The sequence below is a fragment of the Salvelinus fontinalis genome, chromosome 31 (genome assembly GCF_029448725.1).
Source record: "Salvelinus fontinalis isolate EN_2023a chromosome 31, ASM2944872v1, whole genome shotgun sequence".
NCBI classification, from domain to species: Eukaryota; Metazoa; Chordata; class Actinopteri; order Salmoniformes; family Salmonidae; genus Salvelinus; species Salvelinus fontinalis.
Genome location: NC_074695.1, coordinates 41,369,016 through 41,392,161, shown reverse-complemented (window position 1 = coordinate 41,392,161; position 23,146 = coordinate 41,369,016). Strand labels below are relative to the sequence as shown.

Sequence of the window (23,146 nt, the reverse complement as noted above, 5' to 3'; positions counted from 1 at the left end):
GGCACTTGTCATCTCCCGTCTGGATTACTGCAACTCGCTGTTGGCTGGGCTCCCTGCCTGTGCCATTAAACCCCTACAACTCATCCAGAACGCCGCAGCCCGTCTGGTGTTCAACCTTCCCAAGTTCTCTCACGTCACCCCGCTCCTCCGCTCTCTCCACTGGCTTCCAGTTGAAGCTCGCATCCGCTACAAGACCATGGTGCTTGCCTACGGAGCTGTGAGGGGAACGGCACCTCAGTACCTTCAGGCTCTGATCCGGCCCTACACCCAAACAAGGGCACTGCGTTCATCCACCTCTGGCCTGCTCGCCTCCCTACCACTGAGGAAGTACAGTTCCCGCTCAGCCCAGTCAAAACTGTTCGCTGCTCTGGCACCCCAATGGTGGAACAAACTCCCTCACGACGCCAGGACAGCGGAGTCAATCACCACCTTCCGGAGACACCTGAAACCCCACCTCTTCAAGGAATACCTAGGATAGGATAAAGCAATCCTTCTGCCCCCCCCCCCCCCCCCCCCCCCCCTTAAAAGATTTAGATGCACTATTGTAAAGTGGCTGTTCCACTGATGTCATAAGGTGAATGCACCAATTTGTAAGTCGCTCTGGATAAGAGCGTCTGCTAAATGACTTAAATGTAATGTAAATGCATGCTGACTGCAGGAATGTCCACCAGAGCTGTTGCCAGAGAATGTCATGTTCATTTCTCTACCATAAACCGCCTCCTATGTCGTTTTAGAGATTTTTTTAAAGGTATCTGTGACCAACAGAAGCATATCTGTATTCCTGTCATGTGAAATCCATATATTAGGGCATAATGAATTTATTTAAATTGACTGATTTCCTCATATGAACTGTAACAGTAAAATAAACAAAATTGTTGCATGATGTGTTTATATTTTTGTTCAATTTAATGCCGACTGGGATGGGCAGATCTCTAATACCGACTGGGATGGGAAGATCAACAGGTGCAGCCAATGGACAGGTGAGGGTGGCGAACTTGACGACTTGCGGCAATGGGTTCCGAACAACAATAACAAAAAATGTTTATAAAACCTTTTTTGGGGGGGAAATTATACTGTACTATTGTTTGTACAGATGAATGTGGTACCTTTAGGCGTTTGGAAATTGCTCCCACGGATGAACCAGACTTGTGGTCTACAATTTTTTTTCTGAGGTCTTGGCTGATTTCTTTTGATTTTCCCACGATGTCACGCAAAGAGGCACTGTGTTTGAAGGTAGGCCTTGAAATACATCCACAGGTAAACCTCCAATTGACTCAAATGATGTCAATTAGCCTATCAGAAGCTTCTAAAGCCATGACATAATTTTCTGGAATTTTCCAAGCTGTTTAAAGGCACAGTCAACTTAGTGTATGTAAACTTTTGACCCACTGGAATTGTGATACAATGAATTATAGGTGAAATAATCTGTCTAAACAATTGTTGGAAAAATTACTTGTGTCATGCGCAAAGTAGATGTCCTAACCGACTTAACCAAACGTAATTGTTTGCTGAACTGATCAATTCGGATATCGAACTGATGGGGATTATAGATTGAATAACCGATCACTAATTTAATTATTTGTATTATTCTTCTCATGATTATGATGAATAGTTACGAGCCTAAATAACTCAAGGATGATTCCTATTGACTTCTTATTGAACTGAATTTCTGAATTACCTAATTACGTTAATAATGAATGTGTAACGATCTTCTTCATCTGATGAACAGGATAGATCGGACCTAAACGCAGCGTGGAAAGTGTCCATGTTAATTTATTATAACTGAACACAAAATACAAAATAACAAAGTGAAAACAACGAAAATCGAAACAGTCCTGAAAGGTGAAACAACACAAAACAGGAAACAACTACCCACAAACACCAGGTGGGAAAAGGCTACCTAAGTATGGTTCTCAATCAGAGCCAACGATAGACAGCTGCCTCTGATTGGGAACCATACCAGGCCAAACACATAGAAAATAAAAAATAGAAAAAAAACATAGAATGCCCACCCCAACTCACGCCCTGACCAAACCAAAATAGAGGCATAAACAAGGAACTAAGGTCAGGGCGTGACAGAATGATTGTTATGATTTGATCTTGGTGATTATGAATTTGATTGGATATATGTTATTCGGTTTCCTTTTATGTAGCACAGACTACCCAGTAAATATACCACTTTATGGCTAAAGGAATTCCTGCCTCAGTCTCATCCATTCCTCTGTCACCTGACCCGTGACCACCTGTTCACCTTCACTGTCAGTCATCCTACCTGTCCAGCTACCCACACAGATTCCACTAATCTTTCAGTGGAAAAAGGATGCCAATACTATTGCTGTCTCGCCAATTAGTAGTCCTAAAACCCGGAAATTAGTTACCTCTGATTCATTCAGCCATTTCTATGATGACAATCAATGACTACGTATTCCGAATAGTAGCTCGTATTTTTTCTTTCAGCATCTCCTGAGAAAATGGGTATAAGCGTGTAATGTGTTATCTTTGACACTGTTATGCAAGCAGATAGTACTTCAACCACACAACATGTGCACTGAAGATGAACTAAAGTCTTATCAGAAATGTGTTTCATGGTTTTCTCAGCTTTTCATTTCCTTAAAATGGTCAAACTGATGACATTTGGACATTTGCATCGGACCAATCTCTCTGCGTTTTATCCCCGGTCCCTAAACAATACAGACAACTTTACCAGTGTTAACTAGATTACTAATGCATTCGTACTATCGATTTAAGACATTATTCTGTTGATCACTACTTTATTTAGTCTTCTGGGGCAACAAGTTATGACAGAATAGAAGCTGCATGTATTAAACTATAGTTGACAAGCAAATGGCCTACCAAATGTCGGAAATTACAAGCAGAAACTTAATTTAAATGATAGTAAATGAATTATAGTAGGCTAAATTATTATGGTGGATCGAACTGCACAGGTAACTACTTTTTGAAGTGATTTGTTTGACAATCAGATGAAACATCATCACACAAGATCCATAAATGCAAAACTGAGCCTGTGCAGACTGCAAAAGCAGTAAACAGGGATTCAGTTCATTTGCATGGCAAAGAGGGACTTTGCAATTAATTGCAATTCATCTGATCACTCGTCATAACATTCTGGAAGTATATGCAAATTGCCATCATACAAACTGAGGCAGCAGACTTTGTGAAAATTAATATTTGTGTCATTCTCAAAACTTTTGGCCACGACTGTACAGAAATGCTTCAAAATGCACAAAAAGTGAAGTTAGCTGATGAAGATTCTCATAGAACAAAACATATACGATCTCCTAAGCCTGTGTTTACCAAATATCTTATTTTCAGAGTTTAATAAAACTAGTGATGCACTGATATGACATTTTTGGCCGATACCCGATATCCGTTATTTTCCTTGCCAAAAGAAACGATACCGATAACCGATATTGAACATTTTAGCAGCCTTTTAAGTGTAACAGTATAACTTTAGTACGTCCCCTCGCCCCGACACGGGCGCGAACCAGGGACCCTCTGCACACATCAACAACAGTCACCCACGAAGCGTCGTTACCCATCGCTCCACAAAAGCCACGGCCCTTGCAGAGCAAGGGGCAACCCTACTTTAAGTCTCAGAGCAAGTGACGTAACCGATTGAAATGCTATTAGCGCGTACCCGCTAACTAGCTAGCCATTTCACATCCGTTACACTCACCCCCCTTTCAACCTCCTCCTTTTCCGCAGCAACCAGTGATCCGGGTCAACAGCATCAATGTAACAGTATAACTTTAGACCGTCCCCTCGTCCCGACACAGGCGCGAACCAGGGACCTTCTGCACACATCAACAACGGTCGCCCACAAAGCATCGTTACCCATCGCTCCACAAAGGCCGCGCATTTGCCAGTCCTGTTCTGTAAGCTGTGGCCTACCACTTCGCGGCTGAGACGTTGTTGCTCCTAGACGTTTCCACTTGTCAATAACCGCACTTACAGTTGATTAGGGCAGCTCTAGCATGGCAGAAATTTGATGAGCTGACTTGTTGGAAAAGTGGCATCCTATGACGGTGCCACGTTGAAAGTCACTGAGCTCTTCAGTAAGGCCATTCTACTGACAATGTCTATGGAGATTGTGCTCGATTTTATACACCCATCAGCAACGGGTGTGACTGAAATAGGGGGATAACACAGATGATTATGCCCAACTTTGGGAATACAGTTCAAGCCCAGGCATTGCTAACGCATGCCAGATTTTACAACGCCTGGATAGGATGTGTTTAGCTGATAAATAAAATACCTATGTTGTAGCAGTATGGTGCCCAACGGCTCAGTAAATGAAGTGGCACGTGACCATTGGTTGATGCATGCAACATCTGAGCAGGGGGAACACGACCAAAGACTTGAGTCATCTAATTTATACTTTGCCATGAAGCCATCCTCTGTGTATGGGACACATGTAATGATGACAGATAAAGAAGTCCCATACCGAGACCTATAAGCAGCCCAATTTCTACAAAAACCTTTGGTGCCGGCCTGGTATACCTGTATTTAGTATTGCCTGTCCTCCAGTAGGTCTCTCGTCCTCTGTGAAACACCTGGGCTCAGTGGCAGCAGGTCGATATGCTCTCTACCTGTTCTTTGAGCAGTCCATGGTGTGGGTGTTACTGCTCCGTCTGCTCTGCTACTCTGCCTTGTTCCTCAACCGCTACTTCAGCAGCCGAGGAATCTTCCTCTCCGCCACCATCCTCATCTATCTACTCATGGGGTAATGAATAATTAACTCCATCTATAGTTAATGCTGTATGATAGGCATTGGTGCTGGCACCATCCTCCACTTAACTGTTTTCTCATATTGTTTTCTTACAGAGAGCTACATATGATTGACTCAGTGACCTGGCATAAAATTAGAGGTAAATGTCCTGCAAAGACCATATTTGTCACAAAATCGGAAGTTATTTTCCCGAATTTCTATGAAGCATTACATTTGATAACACTCTTTAATATATTGAATGATTGGATGGCAAGGCAGTGTGAGACAAGTATGATTTTATAGTTTCATCCACAGTCATCCTCATGTAGCATTGAATTTGAGACCTTACTGATGGAACCACTGTGCATGCTTTACCTGTCATCTGCAATTCCCCAGGTTCTCAGATGGTGGTGGCCATGAAGGGCATTTCTCCGGCTTTTGACCTGGACAGAGGCACCATGCCTGCTGTTCCCAATCCTCTGGAGTTCACAGGCTACATTCTCTTAGAGGGCACTGTCATCTTTGGGCCCTGGGTCAGCTACTCAAGCTACAAAGAGGCCATTGAGAGCCACAAGCTGGTAAGCCACAGCTGAAGAGGTGAAAAATGTGTTCTTAGTGAACTTGTTGAAAGAAAGCTAACTAGATGCCTGGATAGTACCTGAGTTTACGTTTCGCATAGAGGCTTATAACATATTGGTCCATATTTACTAATTGTTTGTGCTTGTGCAAAAAGATGACACCACTTTTCACTATATTTAGATCAATATAGCTGCTTAAGTCAAAATGGCTGCTAAAATCTGTCATTTTTTACATGGTCCTTCTGGCCCCTATAGTTTGACCTGGCTCCAGAAGTTTTCAGTGAGCTGGGTCAAATGCCAGGTGTGCTTGGTGATATCCAACTGCATCACCCCATACCTCTTCCCCTACTTCATTCTAATCCACCGCAGGACAAGCTAGTTAAACTAGTAATATCATCAACCATATGTAGTTAACTAGTGATTATGTTAAGATAAGTTTAATGATAGCTAGCAACTTACCTTGGCTCCTTGCTGCACTCACGTAACAGGTGGTCAGCCTGCCACGCAATCTCCTCGTGGAGTTGTCGTGGCAATTTCCTGTATTACCAAATGAGGAGAGTTACAAACCACACACCAGTCAGAGTTATACTTAAACTTCATCTTTAATAATGTGAGCTTTACAATAGCCCTTTGAATAGCCCTTACAATAGCCCTTCCCTACAGAAGAATACAGATTTTTTATAGCCAAGATACACCCCTCTCAACTTATATAACGAACCACAGATCTTAGGAACAGTTCACAAAGAAAGACTTTTACTTGAGAGAGGAGTATCTCATAGCCAGATAGCGTTCGCTATAAATTATCGTTCACTTTGGTCTCTAAGACGAGGTTCTAATCTCGTTCCTGGTACTTCATAGTACAAAAACATTACCTTTTAAGGCATAACTCAATTGTCAACTCTAGATACTCCCATCTCAAGTAAACCCCATCTTGACTCCACTCCTGGACAAGCTCACTGAGGGGAGTGACTTGCGCACAGACATAGAGGAGACAAGTAATTGGTTCCCCCTTAATCACGCCATCCCTTCACATGGTTTAGCAGATACATTCACATATGAAGACAATGTTCCATTCTGTCCTCTTCCCTTTCTGATATTCTGCATAGCACCAGAGACATGTAAAAGACAAGCCTGACCTCTCCCCTCTCTGGGCCCCAAGTGACTGAGCCCCAGCTAAGAAAAAAGTGCAACTGCCAACACTATAGTCCAAAAGGATACATTCTAATGACAAGTATCTCGCATAAGCATATTATGCAGATAAAACATCTTATTTATCTATGTTACCCAACTAATTCTGATTCATCCGCTACAGAGTGCAATGTAATTGGCCATAATCGGCGTCCAAAAATGCCCATTACCTATTGTTATGAAAACTGGAAATCGGCCCGATTTAATTGGTCGGTCTCTGGATTAGATAGAAATGTTAAAACTATAGGCCCTGTTTAACCAAACCAGGTTAGAATGTTTTTGCGATATTAAAATGTCAACTGTTTACTGTGTCTTTCCCCCATTTTGTTATACAGATGTTTTCAAAATGCGCTGAAACTTGGCACATTTCCTTCCATCATTGTGACTTACACAGCCAGTGCCTTGCTACATGTGAGTATGAGTCAACCAACTCAGTGAATTCATCTTACGTGATGACTCAAAGGTCACCATCGCACTTGAATACTGCTCTGTGTTTTTAGTAAGATTTTATCCGATTTTGAAAATGTCCCTGCCTGATCCCTCTGGCTGAAGCCAAAGTGAAGTGTTGGTTGAGCTGCTTCCTCTGTTGTGAAGCCAATCTGACATTTTGTTTCTTCTAGGGCCTGAGTTTCCATCTTGGGGCCGTGCTGCTGTCTCTGGGCTTCATCACTTATGTGGAACATGGTAAAGTTACTTCTCCTATCTGCTTTTCACATTCACCTGCTCACTGGTTTTGCATTGGCATCACCTTAGTTGTCTTGCCATCTTCTGTCAGTTGAGGGAGAGGCTGGCAGCCATTTTTAGTGCCTGTATCCTGTCCAAACAGTGTCCCACCAATTGTCGCCATCAGCACCAGAAGGTACATGCTTGTCACATCCAGGACTGTTTAACACCCATGTTTGTATTTCATATTTTGACAATGCATTCCATAAGAGACCCTATTGTTAATTGCATATTCAAATCAAAATTTATTTGCAACATGTGCTAAATACAACAAGTGAAGACTTGACCGTGACATGCTTACTTACAAGCCCTTAAACCCAACAGTGCAGTTCAAGAAGAAAAAAGATTTACAAAGTAGGCTATAATAAAAAGTAATACAATAAGAATAACAATAACAAGGCTATAATAAGGGGGCACCGGTACCGAGTCAGTGTACAGTGTAGTTGAGGTAATCTGTACATGTAGGTGGGGGGAAAGTGACTATGCATAGGTAACAAACAGCGAGTAGCAGCAGTGGGCGGGGGGTGTCAATGTAAATTTACCGGTGGCAATTTTTTTATAAATTGTTCAACAGTCTAATGGCTTGGGGGTAGAAGCTGTTGAGGATCCTTTTGATCCTAGACTTGCTGCTCTGTTGCCGTGTGGTAGCAGAGAAAACAGTCTATAACTTGGGTGACTGGAGGCTCTGACAAATGTATGGGCTTTCCTCTGACACTGCCCATTAAATAGGTCCTGGATGGCAGGAAGCTTGGCCCCAGTGGTGTACTGGGCCGTTCGCACTACCCTCTGTAGCGCCTTACGGTCAGATGACGAGCAGTTGCCATACCAGGCGGTGATGCAACCGGTCAGGATGCTCTCGATGGTGCAGCTGTAGAACCTTTTGAGGATCTGGGGGCCCATGCCAAATCTTTTCAGTCTCATGAGGTGGAAAAGGTTTTGTCGTGCCCTTTTCACGACTGTCTTGGTATGTTTAGACCATGATAGTTTGTTGGTGATGTGGACACCCAACGAAGTTGTGTTTGTCACATCCAGGACTTTGGAGTCGTGTTTGGCCACGCAGTCGTGGGTGAACAGGGAATACAGGAGGGGACTATGTACACAACCCTGAGGGGCTCCAGTGTTAAGGATCAGCATGGCAGACATGTTGTTGCCTACTCTTACCACCTGGGGGTGGCCCGTCAGGAAGTCCAGGATCCAGTTGCAGAGGGAGGTGTTTAGTCTCAGAGTCCTTAGCTTAGTGATGAGCTTTGTGGGCACTATGGTGTTGAACACTGAGCTGTAGTCGATGAACAGCATTCTCACATGGGTGTTTTTTTTGTCCAGGTGAGAAAGGTCGGTGTGGAGTGCGATTGAGATCGTGTCATCTGTGGATCTGTTGGGGCGGTATGCGAATTGGAGTGGGTCTAGGGTTTCCCGGGAGGATGCTGTTGTGAGCCATGACCATCCTTTCAAAGCACTTCATGGCTACCGACGTGAGTGCCACGGGGCGGTAATCATTTAGGCAGGTTACCTTCGCTTCCTTGGGCACAGGGACTATGGTGGTCTGCTTGAAACATGTAGGTATAACAGACTCGGTCAGGGAGAGGTTGAAAATGTCAGTGAAGACGCTTGACAGTTGGTCCGCGCATGCTTTGAGTACACGTCCTGGTAATCCTTCTGGCCCAGCGGCTTTGTGAATGTTGAGCTGTTTAAAGGTTTTGTTCACATTGGCTATTGAGAGCGTGACCATACAGTCATCCAGAACAGCAGGTGCTCTCGTGCATGCTTCAATATTGCTTGCCTCGAAGCGAGCATAAAAGGCATTTAGCTCGTCTGGTAGGGTTGCGTCACCGGGCAGCTCGCGTCTGGGTTTCCCGTTGTAGTCCGTAATAGTTGAAGCCCTTCCACGTCCGACGAGCGTCAGAGCCGGTGTAGTAAGATTCAATCTTAATTCTGTATTGACACTTTGCTTGTTTGATGGTTCGTCTGAGGGATTAGTCTCCCGCTCCTTGAAAGTGGCAGCTCTAGCCTTTAGCTCGATGCAGATGTTGCCTGTAATCCATGGCTTCTGGTTGGGATATGTACGTACAGTCACTGTGGGGACGACGTCATCGATGCACTTATTGATGAAGCCGATAACTGATGTGGTGTATTCCTCAATGCCATTGGATGAATCCTGGAACATATTCCAGTCTGTGCTAGCAAAACAGTCCTGTAGTGTAGCATCCGCGTCATCTGACCACTTCCGTATTGAGCGAGTCACTGGTACTTCCTGCTTTAATTTTTGCTTGTAAGCAGGATTCAGGAGGATAGAATTGTGGTCAGATTTGCCAAATGGAGGGCGGGGGACAGCTTTGTATGCATCTGTGTGGAGTCTTTTTGTTTTTGTTCCCTGGTTGCACGTGGCATGCTGGTAAAACTGATTTTAAGTTTGCCTGCATTAAACTCCCCGGCCACTAGGAGCACCGCTTCTGGTAAGAATTTTCTTCTTTGCTTATGGCCTTATAGAGTTGGTTGAGAGCGGTCTTAGTGCCAGCTTCGCTTTATGGTGGTAAATAGAGGGCTACGAGTAATACAGATGAGAACTCTCTTGGTAGATTGTGTGGTCGACAGCTTATCATAAGGTACTCTACCTCAGGCGAGCAATAACTTGATTTCTTTAATATTAGACATCGCGCACCAGCTTTTATTGACAAAAAGACACACACCCCTACCCCTCGTCTTACCAGAGGTAGCGTCTCTGTTCTGCCGGGGCATTGAAAATTCTGCCAGCTCTATATTGTCAGTTTATTTGTTCAGCCACGTCTCGGTGAAACATAAGATGTTATAGTTTAATGTCCCGTTGGTAGGATAATCTTAATAGTAGGTCATCAATTTTATTTTCTAACGATTGCACGTTAGCAATGAGAATGGAAGGCATTCGCTTGCCTCCGGATTCTCAGAAGGATCCCCGATCTGCGTCCCCTTTTCCGGCGTCTTTTCTTCACGCAAAAGGCGTGGATCTGGGCCTGTTCCAGTGAAAGCAGGATATCCTTCTCGTCGGACTTGTTAAAGAAAAAAGTTTCTTCCAGTCCGCGATGAGTAATCGCTTTTCTGATGTCCAGAAGTTATTTTCGGTCATAAGAGACGCTAGCAACAAAATTATGTACACAAGTTAAAAAAATAAGTTACAGAAAATACAAAAAAATAACAAATTGCACAATTGGTTTGGAGAACGTAAAACGTCAGCCGTATTCTTCGGCACCATCGTATCACTTATATTGAATTGGTCCAAGTGGGGGGAGTGAGCTAGCTAGTGCACATAGCATGGTGAAAGTTGGGGATTCAGAACACCGCCCTGGTGTAGTGAATGGTCTGCTTCTCTTGTAGGAGCTATGGGTGTATGGGATCAACATGACCTTCAGTGCCATGGCCATCTTCCATCTGACATACCTTGGCTCCCTGTTAGACGCTGACATAGAAAACTTGGCTGCAGAGGAGGTAAGACACACCAAAGAACTGCTACTGCTGCCGGGGGCCAAGTTAACGGAGAACATAATAATTAACATTGAACTGCATGAATGTATTACTCATACAAATGTACTCACCATTGTCGTCCTCTTCCTCCTCAGGGTTATGTTGCCAACCACACCATTCAGAAGTGGTCAGAGTTGAGCTGGGCCAGCCACTGGCTGGTCTTCGCCTGCTGGTTATTCTACCGCCTCATTCAGTGATCTCATTTGACAGAAGGCCTGGACTGAACAGAAGACTGGTTCAAAAAGAACCCTTAGCTCACAGGTGGGCCATCTTACCTGGTATGGGCTGGTGTGGGTGAAGACTTAATGGACACGGAGTAGCTTAGTGTGGGGCCAGGATGATTGTCCCAGTCCATCATGATTGGAAGAATGCTGCTTTGTTTACCGGGGTCTTGCTGTATTAGTTTGTTTGGTAAACACTAAAGAACCAGTCAATCACTAGTTCAATGTTATGATGTATCACACTGTTGAGATTGAGAACCAGCGGTAGGCTGAAGATTCATCAGTGGTTTCTGTAAAGGCTACTGTTCTTTCAGGGCTTTGTAGTTTGATCACACACAATGCTATAGGAATATATATGTGTCTGTGTATATCAGTAGCACAATGAAATATATATTTTTTCATTATACAGTATATTTGGCCAGTGATGTTTATATAATACATTATGTTCTTAATGGAGGTACTTTTTTCTACTGTATCTGTTTTTCTACTAAAGGCAATTTTTTTGAATAAATGAAGGGTTTATTTGATGATGGGTGGTAAAACACACCTCCTAGTTGCAGCATTTATTCAACAAGGCTCAGGCAGATTGCATAGTATTGGACAGTCTTTTGCTGCAAATTGAATAATTTAAAATGCCACATGAATATTATGGTTAGTACATCGAGAAGATGAAGCTGCACTGCAGAAATGGCTCTGCCATTTCCTGGCTGCTAAAATTTGATTAGTTCACCTAATTTCAGGTTATGACAAAACAAGCACATATAGCGTAGATAATCATTGTACCATCTAAACCGCTGTGAAATATCTTCCATAACCAATTTTAATTTTCAGCTGTTTGAAGCTTGTGTACAAAACTGAAAGTAAAAGACGCAAAAATGAAAGACAGAAGCATAGAAATAAAACAGTTCTACAGCTTCTTAGACTTTCTTTCAATGAGAAGGACAGATCTATAACTCAAATTTCTGTGTGAATTTGGTCGGGTTGCCCAAAATATTACATATTGCAGCTTTAATCTTAAGTATTTAAAAGAGTACTATGCTTATAACAATTAAGTGTCACGCACAAAGACTATTTACTATAATTTCTTGTCTCAGACAATATTTTCACCACGTAGCTTGTTTGGATCCCCCTCATGGTCGGTTCAGAAACAACAGAAGTTGACACATTCCAGAGTGGACTTGGCTCCCTACCTGTCGGTTTCCTGTGTTTAGCCAATCATTACTCACTGCTATCGGAAAGGAATTGTTCAGACAATGATGCCACCTCAACACGGAACTGACAAGACACTCACCAAGTGTCCGTCTTCGGAGAACAGAAAAACAATCAGTCTTTCTATAGGAGGTCAGTTTGTTCAAATTTAATTGTCCCTCCTCAAATGTGACGGATATCTGGTTTTATAGAAAGCCTACTCTGGATTCTGTTCTATTCATAAGTCTGGCGTGTGTGATGTTTGTTGGTAGTAGGAACTGTACTCCCTGAGAAGATGAGAGGAGACAATTGCAGCTGGTTAGGAGCAGAGATCCCACTGTCATGGGAGTTGTTCAGTGGTAAGACCAGCATTTATGCATTCACAAAAACTATATGGGTTATGTTATTGACTGGCCAGAGAATACTTTATTTATTTTTGTTCATTGGATCTGACACCTTAGTGTGATAGGTCTGTGCTTGAAGGCACCAGAAAGTAAAAAAATGCCCCAAACTGCGCAATGCTTTTTTTAATGCTTTGTCTATGTGCAATATTAGTGTTTGCCGTCTTAGATTCTGAGTAATAACTTAGTCATCCTCTGCTACACCAGCCCTCCTAGTCTGTGTTGTATATGATCTGTCCCACCACTAGTCCATGTATTGTGTGTTTGTCCTCAGTGGTTAAGGATGAGCTCTGGTTGTTTATCATTCCTGCCGGTTTTGCTGTGATCATTCTGGCCCTGTTCCTAGAAGAGGTGGGCTTCTTCCTACGTCATGTGCCCTCCTCCAGATGCCGGTGCCTCTACCTGTGGATACTGGGCATGTACCCGGTAAAGGGACACCTCCTTTTTGCCACACATGTTTTTTAAAATCGGATAAGTATTTGTACATTTTGTCCAACTTCACTCATTCTCTTTCGGTCAGGTCTTTGGCTTAACCTCCATCATTGCGCTGTATGTTCCTCGCTCCTCCTCACTTTGTAATTTCATAGCTTCTCTGTAAGTATCGAGTACAACCAATTTTTCACCATGTTTGCCTACAAACTTAAAGTTGACGGAAACATTATTCACGTCATTCTGTGCTAAAACCTCCAGTAAAACAAACTAGCTCTTCGTCTGTCTGTTTCTCTCTCTCAAGGTACCACTCAATCACTCTGCTAAAGTTTATGGGGCTCATCACAGACTTCTTTGGGGGAAAGGCCCGCATGCTGGAGATCTTAGCTGGAGAGCAGGTGTCTCCAGATCCATTCCCATGTTGCTGCTGCTGTTGCCTCCCTATGATAGCGATCAACAGGTACTTTACCAATGGATGTCCTCCTCCCCAGTGTGCACATCTATATCGCGATAATGTTAGATTCATAAGATATTGCCGTACCGTGATAATGATATACACAATATATTGCTGTAGCTGCCCCATATCGCAATATTGGTAAATGCACAATATAGTTGCCATTATCGGCTGTATCGTATTAATGATAAATACACAATATATCGCCGTAATCGCCCCACCCCACTACCCCTCCATAGGACCAGCCTGGGATGGATGATGGCTGCTGTGCTGCAACTGTCTGTGGTCAGAACCATCCTGTTCTTTGTCACTCTGGTCCTCTGGACAGATGAGCAGTATGACTATGGACATGTGAGTGGCAAGCATATACTGCAAGACATATTTGCATTATAACCATTCTCTGTTTGTCCTTAATTTAACCAGGTGAGTCCGTGGTTAATAAGTCAATGACTTAATTATACAAGTAGATGCTGCTATTTGTTAAACCATACCCTTGTCATTTTTTACAGGTGGATTCTGTCAATCCCAATGTGTACGTGAATGCCATCATAAGCGTGTCTACCTTCCTGTCTTTCTATGGCCACTTGCTGTTTTACAAGGCCACCAAAAAGGCTCTGCCTGGCTATGGGCTGAGGGCCAAGTTTGTCTGTATCATTGTAGTGTTGGTGCTGTGTGGCCTTCAGAATGGAATCCTGGAGACCATGGGGGCCCTGGAGGTGGTGCCCTGCTCCCCCCCCTTCTCTGTTCTCATGCGTTCCCAGTGTAAGTGCACCCTGATGGAATTTATCCCCCATACATCTCCCTCCCAATATCATCTCCATGTCAATATTGTAACAGTGGAGAGAAATGCATATTAGGAAATTATCAATGTTTTTTATTTTTTTATTTTATTTCACCTTTATTTAACCAGGTAGGCTAGTTGAGAACAAGTTCTCATTTGCAACTGCGACCTGGCCAAGATAAAGCATAGCAGTGTGAACAGACAACAACACAGAGTTACACATGGAGTAAACAATAGACAAGTCAATAACATGGTAGAAAAAAGAGAATCTATATACAATGTGTGCAAAAGGCATGAGGTAGGCAATAAATCGAATAATTACAATTTAGCAGATTAACACTGGAGTGATAAATCATCAGATGATCATGTGCAAGAAGAGATACTGGTGTGCAAAAGTGCAGAAAAGTAAAATAAATAAAAGCAGTATGGGGTGAGGTAGGTAAATTGGGTGGGTAGTTTACAGATGGACTATGTACAGCTGCAGCGATCGGTTAGCTGCTCGGATAGCAGATTTTTAAAGTTGTTGAGGGAGATAAAAGTCTCCAACTTCAGAGATTTTTGCAATTCGTTCCAGTCGCAGGCAGCAGAGAACTGTAAGTAAAGGCGTCCAAATGAGGTTTTGGCTTTAGGGATGATCAGTGAGATACACCTGCTGGAGCGCGTGCTACGGGTGGGTGTAGCCATCGTGACCAGTGAACTGAGATAATGCGGCACTTTGCCTAGCATAGCCTTGTAGATGACCTGGAGCCAGTGGGTCTGACGACGAACATGTAGCGAGGGCCAGCCGACTAGGGCATACAGGTCGCAGTGGTGGGTCGTATAAGGTGCTTTAGTAACAAAACGGATGGCACTGTGATAAACTGCATCCAGTTTGCTGAGTAGAGTATTGGAGGCTATTTTGTAGATGACATCGCCGAAGTCGAGGATCGGTAGGATAGTCAGTTTTACTAGGGTAAGTTTGGCGGCGTGAGTGAAGGAGGCTTTGTTCCGGAATAGAAAGCCGACTCTAGATTTGATTTTGGATTGGAGATGTTTGATATGAGTCTGGAAGGAGAGTTTGCAGTCTAGCCAGACACCTAGGTACTTATAGATGTCCACATATTCTAGGTCAGAACCGTCCAGGGTGGTGATGCTAGTCGGGCGTGCGGGTGCAGGCATCGAACGGTTGAAAAGCATGCATTTGGTTTTACTAGCGTTTAAGAGCAGTTGGAGGCCACGGAAGGAGTGTTGTATGGCATTGAAGCTCGTTTGGAGGTTAGATAGCACAGTGTCCAGGGAAGGGCCGGAAGTATACAGAATGGTGTCGTCTGCGTAGAGGTGGATCAGGGAATCGCCCGCAGCAAGAGCAACATCATTGATGTATACAGAGAAAAGAGTCGGCCCGAGAATTTAACCCTGTGGTACCCCCATAGAGACTGCCAGTGGACCGGACAACATGCCCTCCGATTTGACACACTGAACTCTGTCTGCAAAGTAGTTGGTGAACCAGGCAAGGCAGTCATTAGAAAAACCGAGGCTATTGAGTCTGCCGATAAGAATATGGTGATTGACAGAGTCGAAAGCCTTGGCCAGGTCGATGAAGACGGCTGCACAGTAATGTCTTTTATCGATGGCGGTTATGATATCGTTTAGTACCTTGAGCGTGGCTGAGGTGCACCCGTGACCGGCTCGGAAACCGGATTGCACAGCGGAGAAGGTACGGTGGGATTCGAGATGGTCAGTGATCTGTTTGTTGACTTGGCTTTCGAAGACCTTAGCTAGGCAGGGCAGGATGGATATAGGTCTGTAACAGTTTGGGTCCAGGGTGTCTCCCCCTTTGAAGAGGGGGATGACAGCGGCAGCTTTCCAATCCTTGGGGATCTCAGATGATACGAAGGAGAGGTTGAACAGGCTGGAAATAGGGGGTGCGACAATGGCAGCGGACAGTTTCAGAAATAGGGGGCCCAGATTGTCAAGCCCAGCTGATTTGTATGGGTCCAGGTTTTCCAGCTCTTTCAGAACATCTGCTATCTGGATATGGGTAAAGGAGAAGCTGGGGAGGCTTGGGCGAGTAGCAGCGGGGGGGGCGGGGCTGTTGGCCAAGGTTGGAGTCGCCAGGTGGAAGGCATGGCCAGCCATTGAGAAATGTTTGTTGAAGTTTTCGATTATCACGGACTTATCAGTGGTGACCGTTTTATCTAGCCTCAGTGCAGTGGGCAGCTGGGAGGAGGTGCTCTTGTTTTCCATGGACTTTACAGTATCCCAGAACTTTTTGGAGTTAGAGCTACAGGATGCAAATTTCTGCTTGAAAAAGCTGGCCTTTGCTTTCCTGACTGACTGCGTGTATTGGTTCCTGACTTCCCTGAACAGTTGCATATCACGGGGGCTCTTCGATGCTATTGCAGTTCGCCACAGGATGTTTTGTGCTGGTCGAGGGCAGTCAGGTCTGGAGTGAACCAAGGGCTATATCTGTTCTTGGTTCTGCATTTTTTGAACGGAGCATGCTTGTCTAATATGGTGAGGAAGTAACTTTTAAAGAATGACCAGGCATCCTCAACTGACGGGATGAGGTCAATATCCTTCCAGAGTACCCGGGCCAGGCCGATTAGAAAGGCCTGCTCGCAGAAGTGTTTCAGGGAGCGTTTGACAGTGATGAGGGGTGGTCGTTTGACCGTGGACCCGTGGCGGATACAGGCAATGAGGCAGTGATCGCTGAGATCTTGATTGAAGACAGCAGAGGTGTATTTGGAGGGCAAGTTGGTCAGGATAATGTCTATTAGGGTGCCCATGTTTACGGATTTAGGGTTGTACCTGGTGGGTTCCTTGATGATTTGTGTGAGATTGAGGGCATCAAGCTTAGATTGTAGGACTGCCGGGGTGTTAAGCATATCCCAGTTTAGGTCACCTAACAGAACAAACTCTGAAGCTAGATGGGGAGCGATCAATTCACAGATGGTGTCCAGGGCACAGCTGGGAGCTGAGGGGGGTCGGTAGCAGGCGGCAACAGTGAGAGACTTATTTCTGGAGAGATTAATTTTTAAAATTAGAAGTTCGAACTGTTTGGGCATAGACTTGGAAAGTATGACAGAACTTTGCAGGCTATCTCTGCAGTAGATTGCAACTCCTCCCCCTTTGGCAGTTCTATCTTGATGGAAAGTGTTATAGTTGGGTATGGAAATCTCAGAGTTTTTGGTGGCCTTCCTAAGCCAGGATTCAGACACGGCAAGGACATCAGGGTTGGCAGAGTGTGCTAAAGCGGTGAATAAGGCAAACTTGGGGAGGAGGCTTCTGATGTTGACATGCATGAGGCCAAGGCTTTTTCGATCACAGAAGTCAACAAATGAGGGTGACTGGGGACATGCAGGGCCTGGGTTTACCTCCACATCACCCGAGGAACAGAGGAGTAGTATAATGAGGGTGCGGCTAAATGCTATCAAAACTGGTCGCCTAGAGCGTTGGGGACAAGGAATAAAAGGAGCAGATTTATGGGCGTGGTAGAATAGATTCTGGGCATAATGTGCAGACCAGGGTATGGTGGGGCACGGGTACAGCGGAGGCAAGCCCAGGCACTGGGTGATGATAAGAGAGGTTGTATCTCTGGACATGCTGGTCTCAATGGGTGAGGTCACCGCATGTGTGGGGGGTGGGACAAAGGAGGTATCAGAGGTACGGAGAGTGGAACTACGGGGTCCATTGCAAACCAAAACAATGATAACTAGCCTGAACAACAGTATGTAAGGCATATTGATATTAGAGAGAGACATACAATAAGGCATAAAGTGATTGCAGGTCATGATTGGGAGAGCTAGCTAAAACAGCAGGTGAAATAACAGCAGCTAGTCAGCTAACACAGCAACAGAAGGTAAAAATGGCGACGACTGGGCAGAGAGGGTCGGATTAACTACACACAGATCCTGAGTTAAGGCACAGAGCCGACAGATAAAACACAAATAAACAGAATGGAGTACCGTGAATTAATGGACAGTCAAGCAGGCATCAGCTATGTAGCCAAGTGATCATAGTGTCCAGGGGGCAGCCGTAGATGGAGTAGTGAGGCCTCCACTAAGCTAGCACGCGTTTAAAGTTAGTAGCCCGGGGGGGTGGTCTGCTCAGACGGAGGGGGTCTGCTCAGACGGAGGCCGGTTGAGGGCACCGGTTGAGGGCACGTCTGCAAACCAGACGTGGTCGTGTCGACAGAGAATCCAAGCCGGATAGCGATGGCGAAAGAGAGGTTGTGAATTGTAGAATTGTGTTTGCTAACTGGTGCTAGCTTCCTAGCTGCGCTAGCTGCAAGATAAGCTAGCAGTTAGCAGACCGGGGCAGGCAAGTTAGCCTTTGGGGGACGTCGCGATGGGGGGGAAGTCTGTTTTTGCCTCTTCGTGCGGTGACGTCGATGTGACATGTATTGGTGGTAACCTCATCTTTTTTATTCTCTTCCTCTCTCAGTAATTTACCACTACTCTGTGATTGTGGAGATGTTCTGCATATGCCTCTTTGCCCGCCACACGTTCCGTAAGGTGGAGCCCAGTCCGGAGGAGGCTTTTGGGTTGGAGGAGAGGCCCCACAGAGGCATACTGGAGAAGGCAGTTCAGACTGAGGACGTGGTGCCACTCAGGGAGAACCCCTGGCCTGGCTGGTGTGGCGCTGGTGTCTCCAATCCCGACTATAACAGTGACAGCAGTGAGGACAGCCTCTGTAAGATCGAACACGCCTCCCTGGATCGCTTCCCTTTCCCTCTTCAACTCAGACGTCAAAAGATGATGCTAGAGAAGGTAACTGATGAAAGTGCCACTTTGGAGCTGTCCAAGCTGACTGTTACTGCTGACATCAACTTTGCGGAGTCTAGGGATGTTACTGTTGTATGACAATATGGAATGGACTGTCCTGGAATCTCCTAACAGGAGAGCAACATGGGTCCCCTCCAGGAAATGGAAGAGAGACACCACACCGCTTGAGGGAGTACCTTGCCCAGTTTTTATTTTTATGTATATTGACTGAGATCATGCATTTATTCATTCCTCAGCTGAATGAAGATGGTAGCTAATGGTGTGGTAGGATATTTTGTTTCTACCCATAATGCTTGCCTACATTTTATATCGAGCATGCTCAGTACATTTTGTTTTGCAATGTTATCTCAAAAAGCCAATACATTTTTTTAAAGCCTATTGCACAATACTTTCAGAGGTATTCATCAGTCTCTCATACCTTCTCTCAAAACTTACAACAAACCTTTGGAGTTTGAAATGAATTTGATTACCTTAATGGGTACATTTCATGTAATATTGAATACAAAGTAAACACTTATAGAATCTGTTCCTTGGAGTAGATGGTATTTGCTCCATGAGCTTCTCAAACCACACACACAATACGCCTCTGGCCTAGCCTTCCCTCTGAAGTGCATTGATACCAAAGATAGGTCTCATATTGTAAACTACAACTACAAAATATTTTAAGTAGTTAACTCTGGCTCAGTGCTTGACTTGTGCCGGAGCGCTGTACCGGCACTTCAAATTTTTGGGAATTGCATACCGGATCTGCATTGAATAGCAATAGAGTACCACAGTATGAGTCATAATACCCATATCCACGGGAAGTAGGGGTGCTGAGGGTGCTGAGGGTGCTGAGGGTGCCCCCCCCCCCCACTATGATAACATTTGCAGAACCCCTATTCACCAAACTAAACTCAGCAAAAAAGAAACGTCACTTTTTCAGGACCCTGTCTTTCAAAGATAATTTGTAAAAATCCAAATAACTTCACAGATCTTGATTTTTAAAGGGTTTAAACACTGTTTCCCATGCTTGTTCAATGAACCATAAACAATTAATGAACATGCATCTGTGGAACAGTTGTTAAGACACTAACAGTTTACAAGACAGTAGGCAATTAAGGTCACAATTATGAAAACTCAGGACACTAAAGAGGCCTTTCTACTGACTCTGGAAAACACCAAAAGAAAGATGCCCAGGGTCCATGCTCATCTGTGTGAATGTGCCTTAGGCATTCTGCAAGAAGGAATGAGGACTGCAGATGTGGCCAGGGCAATAAATTGCAATGTCCGTACTGTGAGATGCCTAAGACAGCGCTACAGGGAGACAGGACGGACAGCTGATCGTCCTCGCAGTGGCAGACCACATGTAACAACAACTGCACAGGATCGGTACATCTGAACATCACACCTGTGGGACAGCTACAGGATGGCAACAACAACTGCCCGAGTTACACCAGGAACGCACAATCCCTCCATCAGTACTCAGACTGTCCGCAATAGGCTGAGAAAAGCTGGACTGAGGGCTTGTAGGCCTGTTCTAAGGCAGGTCCTCACCAGACATCACCGGCAACAACAACGCCTATGGGCATAAACCCACCATCGCTGGACCAGACAGGACTGGCAAAAAGTGCTCTTCGCTGACAAGTCGCGTTTTTGTCTCACCAGGGGTGATAGTTGGATTTGCGTTTATCGTCGAAGGAATGAGCGTTACACCGAGGCCTGTACTCTGGAGCGGGATCGAGGTGGAGGGTCCGTCATGGTCTGGGGTGGTGTGTCACAGCATCGTCGGACTGAGCTTGTCGTCATTGCACGCAATCTCAACGCTGTGCGTTACAGGAAAGACATCCTCCTCCCTCATGTGGTACCCTTCATGCAGGCTCATCCTGATGTGACCCTCCAGCATGACAATGCCACCAGCAGTACTGCTCGTTCTGTGCGTGATTTCCTGCAAGACAGGAATGTCAGTGTTCTGCCATGGCCAGCGAAGAGCCCGGATCTCAATCCCATTGAGCACGTCTGGGACCTGTTGGATCGGAGGGTGAGGGCTAGGGCCATTCCCCCCAGAAATGTCTGGGAACTTGCAGGTGCCTTGGTGGAAGTGGGGTAACATCTCACAGCAAGAACTGGCAAATCTGGTGCAGTCCATGAGGAGATACACTGCAGTACTTAATGCAGCTGGTGGCCACACCAGATACTTATTGTTACTTTTGATTTTGACCCCCCCCTTTGTTCAGGGACACATTATTCCATTTCTGTTAGTCACACGTCTGTGGAACTTGTTCAGTTTATGTCTCAGTTGTTGAATCTTGTTATGTTCATACAAATATTTACACGTTTGCTGAAAATGAACGCAGTTGACAGCAAGGACGTTTCTTTTTTTGCTGAGTTTATTTCTCGCAGCTATGATAACCTAGCGGTCAAACAGGGAAATGGTTCCAATCATTTTTCCACCATTTGTTGTTCCCATAAGGGATTACATTTTTTATGGGTATTATGACACCTCCACTCTGGGGCGCTATGGAGAGTGGGCATTCATTTTCTGATTCGGCTTTGTTCAAGTTTGCTGCTAGGCTGTGAATCTGTGCATGACAGTAGGCTGTTCGAGATTGTGCAGATTGAAAAGGCGCCAACCTGAATGGGCATGATGTGCTGTTCCAGGTTTTCAAATTAGGGCTTGTAAGATTATAAAAAGTAATGGAAATGTGTCATACTTTTGTTAATTTTAATTCATTTAGACACACTTAAATATTATCAATCACTTAAAAATCTACATATCAACCATTATCGGAATGACTCTTCAGTGCGTATCTGTGTGTGCCAGTGCAAGTGGGCTGTTGCCTGAGAGGAGAGTTCAACATTTCAGCTGCAGGTATAAAATAATGACAGTATCTAGATAGCCAATTCAAAACATAACTTGTAGCAGTTAACTATAGCTAACTAATCATTAAAGTAGTTTCCGCCTTTCCACTGACCTAAATAAATCTGCACCATTGGAAAGCTGTGATTCCCCTCTAAACAATAGTCATAATTGCGACAACGTTAAAAATATTCTACAAATATCATAATTGACAAATAACGTGCTGTGCATAGATCTCCCCTGAAACATTAATATGTTTTGCCTTATATATAAATGAGTGAATCATTTTATAAAGATAGCCACATTTTTTTATTGTAATGCAATATTTTATGTCAAGGGTGGCAACCATCCTCCAGGATAGCTACTGGGTGTGCAGGCTTTTGTTCAAGCCCTGCTCTAACGACATTGTAGCCTAAACATAATCTGCTCAACAGGACCTTGATAAGCGAACTTGGGTGTTTCAGGGCTGGATCAAAAGCCAAGCCTGCACACCCAGGAGCTATCCAGATGGAGGGTTGACAACATGTGACTAACAGTGCAGTTCTACTTTGGGGGGGGTTAAGTGCCTTGCTTTGATCAAGGGCACAACAGCAGGAGATGGTAGGCCTACATGGGATCAGACCCAGTAGCCTTCAGTGATGCTTACTTTTTCATGTAGGCTATAATAGTCATGAACATTTGGTTAAAAGTCATAAAATGTGTACGAACCCTTAACATTGAATAATCAGAGGTCTCTATAGCATAATGTAATTTGCGAATTTCGGTGAACATAGTCTAGACAGACAGACTTGGAAAAAGACAGCTCCTGCACTACTTTCATCCTAAATCAAGCACTGCTCTGGCTACAAACTGAAATGGTCCACCTGCACAGAAAGTGAGGTGAAGAAGGTGCAACAGCGCCTCTTCAACCTCAGGAGGCTGAAGAAATTTGGCTTGTCACCTAAAACCCTCACAGACTTCTACATATGCACAATTGAGAGCATTCTGTCGGGCTGTATCACCGCCTGGTACGGTAACTGAACTGCCCACAACCGCAGGGCTCTCCAAAGGGTTGTGCGGTCTGCACAACGCATCACCGGGGGAAAACTACCTGCCCTCCAGAACACCTACAGCACCCGATGTCACAGGAAGGCCAAAAAGATCTTCAAGGACAACAACCACCTGAGCCACTGCCTGTTAAACAGCCATCATTAACAGAGAGGCTGCTGCCTACATACAGACTCGAAATCTTTGGCCACTTTAATAAATGGATCACTAGTCACTTTAATAATGTTTACATATATTGCATTACTCATCTCGTATGTATATTTTATTCCTTCTATTGCATCATGCCTAGGCCGCTCGGTCATTGCTC

The 23,146-nt window shown here is 44.6% G+C and overlaps 2 protein-coding genes across 2 annotated transcripts; both read left to right on the top strand.

The window, feature by feature from the left end:
• The first annotated feature begins 4,291 nt into the window (after window positions 1-4,291).
• On the top strand, window positions 4,292-11,010 carry LOC129829316 (protein-serine O-palmitoleoyltransferase porcupine-like). The gene is made up of 11 exons (XM_055890994.1): window positions 4,292-4,325; window positions 4,552-4,744; window positions 4,846-4,889; window positions 5,126-5,321; window positions 5,566-5,681; window positions 6,228-6,258; window positions 6,831-6,906; window positions 7,116-7,184; window positions 7,271-7,354; window positions 10,567-10,677; window positions 10,809-11,010. The coding sequence occupies exons 1-11, from the start codon at window positions 4,292-4,294 to the stop codon at window positions 10,908-10,910; spliced, it is 1,056 nt and encodes a 351-aa protein (XP_055746969.1). The 3' UTR covers window positions 10,911-11,010.
• Window positions 11,011-12,187: 1,177 nt separating this feature from the next.
• Window positions 12,188-19,397, top strand: LOC129830262 (organic solute transporter subunit alpha-like). The gene is made up of 8 exons (XM_055892692.1): window positions 12,188-12,275; window positions 12,395-12,481; window positions 12,798-12,949; window positions 13,044-13,117; window positions 13,257-13,412; window positions 13,646-13,757; window positions 13,916-14,168; window positions 18,613-19,397. Exons 1-8 carry the CDS (start codon window positions 12,188-12,190, stop codon window positions 19,029-19,031), a joined length of 1,341 nt encoding a protein of 446 aa, XP_055748667.1. The 3' UTR covers window positions 19,032-19,397.
• The last annotated feature ends 3,749 nt before the right edge of the window (window positions 19,398-23,146 follow it).